Source organism: Perca fluviatilis, chromosome 3 (genome assembly GCF_010015445.1).
Source record: "Perca fluviatilis chromosome 3, GENO_Pfluv_1.0, whole genome shotgun sequence".
NCBI lineage: Eukaryota > Metazoa > Chordata > Actinopteri > Perciformes > Percidae > Perca > Perca fluviatilis.
In genome coordinates this window covers 4,794,406-4,804,405 of record NC_053114.1, presented here as the reverse complement: position 1 = coordinate 4,804,405, position 10,000 = coordinate 4,794,406, and the positions used below count along the sequence as shown (strand labels likewise).

At 44.7% G+C, this 10,000-nt stretch overlaps 1 protein-coding gene across 6 annotated transcripts in view; it reads right to left on the bottom strand.

Moving 5' to 3' along the window:
• Positions 1-10,000, bottom strand: part of tshz3b (teashirt zinc finger homeobox 3b) — a 43,471-nt gene that overhangs the window by 32,880 nt on the left and 591 nt on the right. Inside the window, exons 1-3 of one of the 6 annotated variants that reach the window (XM_039795583.1) lie at positions 9,808-10,000; positions 8,966-9,139; positions 7,909-8,457 (exon numbers count right to left, since the gene is read on the bottom strand). The exon at positions 9,808-10,000 is cut by the window's right edge and continues 48 nt beyond it. In XM_039795583.1, the coding sequence (XP_039651517.1) occupies positions 7,909-7,948 (40 nt within the window). In that variant the 5' untranslated portion in view covers positions 7,949-8,457; positions 8,966-9,139; positions 9,808-10,000. Of the gene's footprint in view, positions 1-7,908; positions 8,571-8,965; positions 9,145-9,807 lie in introns of those variants that run through there. The other 5 variants (XM_039795582.1, XM_039795586.1, XM_039795581.1 and 2 more) reach the window with 5 other exon arrangements.

The following is a 10,000-nucleotide window of genomic DNA, read 5'->3' as shown; positions in this document are numbered from 1 at the left end:
GTATATTTTGCCTTACAACTGTCACTTGTGTACATTTTTCATTTTTACATAGTAAAAGAATTGCACAGCCCGATTGCACACCAGGTCAATGTATATATTACCGATATTTCACATATTTATTTTTAAATGTTTATCCTTCATATTTCTTCTTAATTCTTTGTTTTTTTATTCTACTATTGCACAGTAGCCTTTTTAGCCCCAATAGTACACCACCATGCATTCCTGTGCAGTGTATGAGTGCGTGACAACTAACACCTTTGCATTTTAATCTTTTGCTTTGCATACTATAATTGACAGCTATTTTAGGATATTTACTAAATTTCTTAAGTATAATATAAGAAACATGTCCCAAAGAGACATCAAGTAAGTATTTTGAATACATCTTTTTGGTGTTTTTCTCCCTCATCCTCTTATGTCATTGGAAAAAAATCATAGAATGGATTTATCATTGTGCAACCATCCTCAAATGCATCTGATGTTTATTTGGTGTAGGCTACATAACTTAATGCCAAAAATAGATACAGATGTCAATTCCTTAGCATATTTCTGTGTATGCGCTAGGGCTAGGAAATATATGGATATTATATCAACATCGATATATGAGGCTAGATATTGTCTTGAATTTTGGATATCGTAATATGACATGTTGTCTGTTTGTGAAAGCACCAGTAGTCGATGTATTTGGTCACAAATATCATGATATTTGATTTTCTCCATATCGCCCAGCTCTAGTGTGCACTGCATGTGTCCTGTGCTCTGCCACCTCTCTTGTGCTCTTTGCACACAACCCATTGCCCTCTCCTCGCAAAAAAATTATCTTTTGGGGAAGAAAAAGGGAGAACGGGGAGGAGATGGAGAGACAAGAGAGGGCGAAGAATTGGGGAGGAAGGGGAAGGGGAGGGGGAAAAAAATGAGGAAAGGATGCAGCCTTGTGAGCCAATTTAAGAAATAACTGCTGATGCATCAGCTATTGACTGTTTGAGCGCTCGTGATAACGCTCAAGGCGAAACTGGGAGCAAAATGACAGCATCAACCGCCTGCAATAAAGTGCAGAGCGCCAGACCAAGGGAGCTCTAATTGACAGCTGTCAACCTAATGGGAGCCATGACAGAAGATTCTGGGAGAGGGAGGAAAAGAAACACTGTTTATAAACCATCAGCCACTTATCCTCAAGGAAGGAAAGGGAAGAGAAGGGGGGAGGGGGGAGGGGGGGAGAGACTAGGGAGCTGTAGCTCCCTCTTCCTCCCCCTTCCTCTGTCTCTCTCTCTCTCTCTATGATTGTCGTTTGTCTACTTACTTGCGTTTTCATTTGCTCCTACTGTCTCCTGCCCGCGCACATAATCTTTTTTTACAATCTCATTACCTTTTCTGTCTTTCCCCGATGATAGAATATTTAACTATGCAACAGTTCTCCCACTTTTTTCCTCCTCTCTTGTTTCATTGTGGCAGAGTGTAGTGGGGCAGGAGCACTGAGAAAGGCAGAGGAAGGCCATAACTAATCACAGTGTCAGTTAGCTGCCTGGGAAAGACTCACTCCGCACAAAGTATAATGCAGGGAGCAGGACTGAGACTGGCACGCAGGCTGAGACCGGCTGCAAACTGAAAAGGTTTGCAGCTCAGCATGCATGCAAAAGTTCAGAAAACATGGTAAGTTGTAGTCAGAGACGGGCTACTGAGGGCCGATTTGGGATTCGGGACAACTTGAACCGGCCCGAGGTAGCTTGCTCGATAAACTGAAAGTCCTGAAACTGGTTCCCAGCCTTTTTTTGAATAAATTAAGGTTTAGGGAACCCTATACTTTTATTACAGTCCATTTAAAAAAAAAAAAAAATCCCCTCATTTTTCTCCTTCCTCAATCTGATCTGTCAGCAGGTTCTCGTTACATCGGAGGACGAGCAGACGAACGATCGGTGCAATTCGAAAAGAGTTAATGTGTGTGAGCCCGAGCGAGGTGGGAAGCGGTCGGCGCGTACGCATACAAAAAAAGACCACCACTTTCAGAGTTATGGACTGCAGATGGGGAACTTTAAAGCGCTGTTATTCAAATATACAACCACTTGAGTAGGAACAGGAACGGATGTGACGTTCACTTCTGGGATGAGTAACCTCTGAATGTCATCTCTCGACGACAAACTTTAACAGTTCTTCTACCATGTCTTATATGGCATTCCCAGCATTGGGGAATAACTCGTTGCATGTAACAGCATTACATCATTTAATTACACAGTAAAGGTAACTGTAATCCGTTACAGTTACTGGCTAAAATGTTTACCTAAATAACAGTTACCTATGAAAATATTCATGATTGCATTAGGCGTTACATCTGAATGCTTTCTGTAAAAAACTAGGCTATGAAATAAATTATATATATACTTGAAATAGGGTAACCTACTACATTTCCAAAGTAACCTTCCCAACACCAGGTGACAAGCTTTGAAATGTTGAAGAGGGATGTGATAAAAAGGTGGTGAACAGTTGGGACTAAGTCTCAATGAGATGACATATTTCATCCAAAAGTCACCATTATTAAAAAAAAAACAAAAAAAAAACAGAAGAAAAGTTATTAGATAAAAGTAGTAGAAAAATGTAGCGGGTAACATACTTAATGATTGTGAAATATAATAATAAATAATACTATTTTTACCAGTCAATACAACAGCTGCCTGGGATGACCTAAAAAGTCCATCATAGCTATTAGTGGGCGGCGTGAAAGCCGTTGTTTATGAAAATAATTGTTCACTCTCTTAATCATTAATACAATTGTCAAGACCCTTTTGAACAAGGTTAATTAGCTTCATTATATTGACATGTTTCATTAGATCCTATTGCCACCCCCTGGACGGGGGGGTAAAGGCTCTGATATGTTGTATTTTTACAAGATCATCTCTCACATAAAATGTTCTGTAAAATAACAAGCGACCTGCACTTTTATAAATCCCTGTTATGAATGAGCGCTATTCACAGCCGAACAACGTGTGTGTGTCTGCATTGTGAGGACATGCAAGAGTACCCGCTGCCTCCTGTGAATCTGTGTGTGTGTGTGTGTGTGTGTGTGTGTGTGAGAGTGAGTATATTTAAATGGGCCACTGCATCTCGACTTAGATCCACCGCGAGTGCAACGTTAACACACATCAAGCATGATTAATCTCTCGCTCTCATCTACAATCAATCACACACACACGCTCGCAGACACACACACACACACACACACACACACACACACACACACACACACACATAGAGGCAGAGAAATCACAGAAATCAGCTGCTTTTCCTCCTCGGCTGCCATCTATCTCTTGTCGGACAGAACCAGATCTGTCTTGATGTTAATATTTACATAAATCATGCTTAGCCTCTTTGGACACCATGCTGATGATAGCTGTTTCTGAAATATCAACGCGGGTGAAAAATCCTTCCACTCTGGGAAAGTGTCATTGAGTAGCTAATAATGACCAGTGTCAACGTCATCAATCTGTATGGGGCTCATAGGAGAACAATACACCTCTACACACAGACACACACACACACACACACACCATGCAGCTGCTACTTACTGCTAAACCCCCTTCATTTTAAATAACCATAGAAACATAGAAACAATAGATTCAGAGTTGCACATGTGAGCATGTAAGATGTATAGAATTTGGAACTGTGAAAAAACACAGGTAGAAAAATAAACTGGATGTGTGATGTCCATGCTTCCTCTCCCCTAACAATGATCTGTTTGGTCTGTAGCCCGGCTTTGAAGCCCCCGGACAAAAAGCCCCGCCGCTCGCCTCAGCTTTGGCCTTTCCTGATCTCGCTGAAAAAATAAATAACCCTCGGTCAGAAAATGGCGTGAGTGTGCGTGCGCACAGGCAGTATACGTGTGTACACAAATAGGCCAGCGTCACTTACAGAGACCCGAGTTTTCAAAGGCAACAGACAACTTCGCCACCTTAAAAAAAACCACCCCTGGTCCGGTGCACGAAAAAAAAAAAAATCACTGCTAATTTCAGGAGTGACCTGGATTAGCTTCCTACCCGCACTAGTGGCGCTCACGCTCAAGACAGCGCCACCACTGTCCAAAGCCTCACCTGTGGTGGGGTTGAATAAGGGTGTGTGTGTGTGTGTGTGTGTGTGATGGGAGAGGATGGGAGGGTGGGGGGGGGTGACGGTGTAAGATCAAGTTGATTACATCCAAGTATGCTGCAGACCTAATTGGCGAGCGTGACAGTGTGCTGAGCTTGTCATCTCCAATCATTAGGCCTGTCAGAGATCCATCAGACGCCGGGCTAATTAGCAGAACGCTAATGAAGCTGGCAAAACAACTCCTCTTTTTAGACGGCTGAATGCGCTCCGCCGCCGGTTGCGGGGAAGTGTGTGCGGAGGTTTGTTGGACGAGAAAAAAAAAAAAAAAAGGGAAGAGTGTGTGGGATCACACAGAGGATAGAGATAGATGTAGACTTGTGTAAAAGTCAAATAAATTGGTTACGTCTTCATGCTTGTATACCCGAGCAGAACCCTGGTGGAGGAGTTGGCTGTGGAGTGACGCCATTTTCAATTGCATCTACAGTACATATGCTCCGTTCTGGTAATGACCAATTAGGACCACATGGAAAGCTCCAAATAAATTATTAATATTTTAAAGGAGCTGTTCAATAAACACAGTGACCTTTAACCAGATTTACGAGTTTATGCCATTGGAACAAATCTGATGGTTGAATGAATCGCTGAAGCTCAGTATGATATATGTGCTGTCTTTAACCACAAACCCTTAAAGAATGCTTCATGTTCTAGGTCCAGGATAGAGAGACTGAATCAGTGACAAAAAAAGAGAGGAAAAAGGGAAAGAAAGTAAAAAAAGAAAAGAAAAAGAATCTCAAGGTTGGGGGTAGTCCACCCCCACCCCCCTTCCCAAATTCCTAATCAAGGCCTATCATTTGCCATCCTCCCATAGCTCTTGCCATCACTACGGCGCAATCAATTTGTCATCACTCTTTCTGTGCCATGCAGTTCTCCTCAACCTTATAACTTGCAGCTGTGAGCGAGGGAGGGAGGGAGGGAGGGAGGGAAGGAGTAGGAGATGTGGGGAGGAAGAGGAGGAGGAATGAAGGGTAAAAAAATAAATAAAAAAAATAGGAAGCTGCCAATAGCCTAAAACGAAAACTCCTCCTTCGCCGGCCTCGTGTTTGTTCTCGAACGCTCATCAAAGAAATAAATGCCTCATTTTCTCTCCCGCTCTCACTGCCGGCACTCACTCGCTCATTCCTGCTGAATAAAAAGTAATCTCGCTATGCATCCATCCATCCATCTATCCATCCATCCATCCATCCATCTGTCCGTCCACCCATTCCTTTACCCCCACCCATTGTGTCCATTAGGGCTAAAACATTTTGATCAAGTAAGGCCCTGGGCTGAAAATACATAAGACTCTCTCTCTCTCTCTCTCTCTCTCTCTCTCTCTGTGCCAGCCTCTGATTGACCATTAGGGCCAGTGATGAATGTGGCTGTCAGAGGGCAGACAATTAAATCAAATATGAAACAAAGTCTCTATGACGGGCCCTTCTGATGGAGCAAACCAGTCTTCCGCCTCACGATTAGGCTAATAGTTACATTTTTCATACCACTCTATGTCCGTGTGTGTGTGTGTGTGTCTGTGTCGAAAAGTATTGCATGCTTGTTTGTATGTACTCTAAAGTGATTGCAGCGTGTCTTCTGAGCATGCACCACCGCACATGTGTAATTATGTATGTGTACTGGTAGGCTGTAGAAACTATATTTCCTTGAGAGTAACAAAAAAATTAAAATAAATTGCAAAGTGTGCAAAGGTAAATGGCTAACAGCCAAATGTTAAAGGTCACGCATAAATCATTACGAACGGCAATTAGTGCTTCAAAGCCACTTTCACTACGAGACAAAAAGCTATACAGAGAAAAAAATAAGGATTTCATTTTATTTTTTTAATTGACGGAAAATCTCAAAAAAGTGAAAGCGAGCGCAAATGATCTGTCTCCTAAATGGTCTGTTGAGGACACTAAAACGCTCACGCCACTTCAATGGGAACATAAAATAAAGGCCGAGATATCAGTTCCTTATCCTCGTCATGTCTGAGGCAAAGGGGTGGGGTGTGGGGGTGGGGGGGGGGTAAGAAATCAAAGCTAATAAAATAGATACAAAGATGCAATTAAATGATGGTGTCAGTGGCTGGAACTTTGTGTGGCCAGACGTGACTTCAGCAGGCCCTGCTTTGCTACAAGAGTGAGTGAGTGAGTGAGTGAGTGAGTGAGCATGGAGGGAGGGAGGGAGGGAGAGAGGGAGGGAGGGAGGGAGGGAGGGGTGATTTATTGACACTTATCGGGAATGAACAGATCAAAGGCTCGGCCGGATGACAGGCGATCAATCAGGCGTCAAATCAAAGATGGCAATTGTCCATTAAAGCTCTCTTCCAGTATACACTCCACCCCCCCGGGCTGTGAGATAATCTTTAGACTAAAAAGAAAAGTCTTTCCCAGAAACTGAAGGGGAAAAGGAGAGAAAGAAAAACAGACCAGACCCTAGCATGATGAAAAACAAGGGACGGTCCATCTCAAAGAAATTGTCAGAGAGAGAGGTTACTATATTAAAGTCTCCAAGGAATGACAAAGAACAAAGCAAACTAAATATTATGTATCAAAACATTCCAAAATTCCTGTAGGGAACATCACACCGTGTACTAGCACTACTGTAGGCAGTCAAACCCAGACTGTATTAGAGGCTATTAGAGTAATGTTTCAGTGAGACCAGAGAAAGATACTGATCAGATGAGACAAATGTGTGCTAGAGGAGTTCACTTCCTGTCATTTATTGAGGATGTTTTAGAGTTAGTCCCACTACCCCCCAAAAGAGATCCGCGAGCATCAAAGGCCTCGGTGACAGTCAGCTGACCCTACGGGTTCCACCAAAACCCTCTCCCGTACGCATCCTTAACTCCACAGTCCAACGTCTACGAGGAGGAGGAGGAGGAAGGGAAGGAGGCGCCGCGAAAGGAGTCAAAAGAGTTTGAGAGAGAGAGAGACGTACGAAAGACCAAGTCCTCCGAGGCGAAGGAGAGGAAAAATGACGAACGGGACGGTAGGAGAAGGAAAAAAGGCTTTTCACGCTGACCCTAGTTTTCTCGGACACGCGCTGACCTGTGACCTTTTTCAAAAGCAATACGAGATGATTGCTTTAACAACCGGGTCACACCTGTAAACGTCCAAGAGACCCCCCCCCCCTTCCTGAAACACGTGTATGAAAACTAGGAATAAATCTATAGATTATATTATATTATTTGCTTTAATGTTTGTTTCGCGTATGGAAATTGCAAAACATGCCCTGCACAGTTTTCCAGTGATAGTACAACAGAGATAACAAGTAAACACTTGCATTCAAGAGGCTGACAACTACAAACGTTTGGCATTTTGGCTTAAAAAGTGACTATTAGTTAGAGATGGATTTGTCTGCTGATCCGACTATTTCATTTAAACCCCAGATGATGTGCTATGACAGAGGGATGGTTGATATTGCACATTGGCTGATTACAATCGGAAGAATTGTCAACAGAAAATCACAAGATATGTATAGTATGAGAAGGCAAAAGTTGTGGTGAGGGCACAGGAGCTGTGTATCCTGTGTGTGTGTGTGTGTGTATGTGTGTGTGTGTGTGTGTGTGTGAGAGAGAGAGAGAGACAGAGAGTGTATCCAGAGTGCTAGATGTTTGCCCTTTTCCTTAGTTTACAGGACACAACAAAAGATGTGTTTGCGGGGTGAGGGAAATAATAATGAAAAGTAACTCAATGAGGAAGGCGGGGAGGAGGGGATGGGGGGGGGTCACAATAGAGAGAGGTGAGAGAGAGAAAGAGAGAGAGAGAGAGGTAAATTACATTCAAGCCAAAAGCCAGTGCGTACCTGCGGCGCGCCGAGGCGCCTCCTGCTTCCTCCGCGGCATATCGGCTTCGGGGGCCCGGCAGGGAGTTCTTCTCTGGCCCCGGTGATTCGATGCTGCTTTTGGGGGATCCGCGGAGCTTTGATACACAGTTTCCCACCCCCCTGGGTGCGCTCTCAGGGCTCCCACATAGATCGGGGTGGGTGTGGGTAAGGAGGGGAGGGTGTGCAGTTTTCGAACACACACCAAAAAAAAAAAAAAAAAAAAAGAAATCACCAGTAGATGCGAAGATAATAAAAAAAAGGGAGAGAGGAGGAGGGGGGCAAAAAATCAGCGTGACTCCTCCGGTTGGCTGCTCTCTCTCTGGCGGTCGCTCGGTCGCTCTCTCGCCCGCTCCGACTCTTGGATGGACGCGGCGGGAGCAGGAACAGATCGAGGGGAGGGGGGGCTCTCTCCGCGGTAGAAAAACACAGAGTACGGTGGTTTAAAAAAGGAAAAAAGAAAAAAAAAGAAAGCGCCTCCTGTCTCCGTGTGATCCTCTTTACTTGGCGTCGGAGGCTGCAACAGGCGAGCTTGAAAGGGGGGATAAAACCAAAATGATCGCGTCAGTCAAAAGTCCGCAAACAAGGGGGACAACACATCAAGAGCTGACACAACTGAAGCCCTGCGCCTCCTCTACGGCTCAACCTCTCCGCCGCTGATAGGCGTCACGTAGCTCCCTGTCTCTCTCTCTCTCTCTCTCTCTCTCCCTCTCCCTCTCTATCCCCCCCTCTCTCTCTCTCTCTCCCTGTCTCTCTTACCCCTCTCACTCTCTTTCTGTCTGTCAGTCACTGCCTCGTTCTATCCCCCGTTTATTCCACACCAGCAGGCTAATCCCGAAGCTTCTTGGCTATATGGGTTTGAAAACGTGCGTAATGTCAGTCGTATTGCAGATGGGGTCTAAAAGAGAGAAGCACACATGCAGACACATGGCAGCCTGAGAAAAAAATCACACATATATTCAGTATGATTCACAAGCACACAAACACACACACACACAGGCTGACGGACAGCGTGATCAGAACGGAAATGCATACTTACTTTACGGGCTGATCCTCCGCCGCGCTATCCATGAGCTTTTTTTTAATTTATTTATTTGTTGCTCTTTTTTTTCTCCCTCCCCGGGAAAATCACGCGCAATTCAAAGCCAAAAGGTGGACCAGCCGAAACGTGCCTGAAACCATCTCATAAAAATCCATTCGGTTCTGGCAAGTCCTGTTTGGCGGCGAGAGAGAAGAGAGAAAAGATGAAGAAGGAGGGAGGGCGGGGGGAAGCCACATGCAGCTTTTTCTCAGTTTGTTATTTTCCGGACCGACAGCGGAGGAGGAGAAAAGAGGAGGAAAAAGAAGAAGAAGAAGAAGAAGAAGAAGAAGAAGAAAAAGAAGAGGAGGAGGTGACGACCGGGAAGGGTCACCCGCACGCTGCCCTAGCCTCGATATTTTGTCCGAGAGCGCTTTGAAAAATCCGCTAAAAGGGCCAAGTCACACACAGTCAGTATGCGTGCGTGTGCGCGTGCACGCGCGCGTTAGTGTAAGTGCGCGTGTGCGTGTGTGTGTGCCTCAATCGATGAGATACGTGCTTGATTGGGTCTCCCTGGTTGTAATAATGTACATGAGGAGGAGGAGGCGGAGGGGACGGGCTGCTCCCATGCAGGCAGGCAGGCTGGCTGGAGCGCCTTCTGCCAAACACTTTGCTGGCCGCTGATGCTACTTTTCTCCCGTTTTTTTGGGGGGTCTTTCCGTGGCCTGATAGGAGCTATTTAAATCAGCCACGCAGCGAAATCAGTCGTGTCTCCAAAAAACTGCGCTCGGCTCTCCGTCCTTCCTGCGCCTCAAGTGACCAGGGAGGCGCAAAAACAGAAAAAAAAAATAAAAAAAACTCACCAAGCAAAGCGCTGTTCCTTTTATTTGCCACTGAACGGAATAAAGTCGGTTTTTTTTTTCCTCCACAGGTAAGCTCAAAATCCTCCTTAGTTGAGATGTAGGTTATTCAAAATTCTTTTTTTTTCTTCTTCTCCTCGCTGTGTTTCACCTTACAGCTAGGAGTAAAAAAAAAAGTTTTTGGATTCAACTGAGT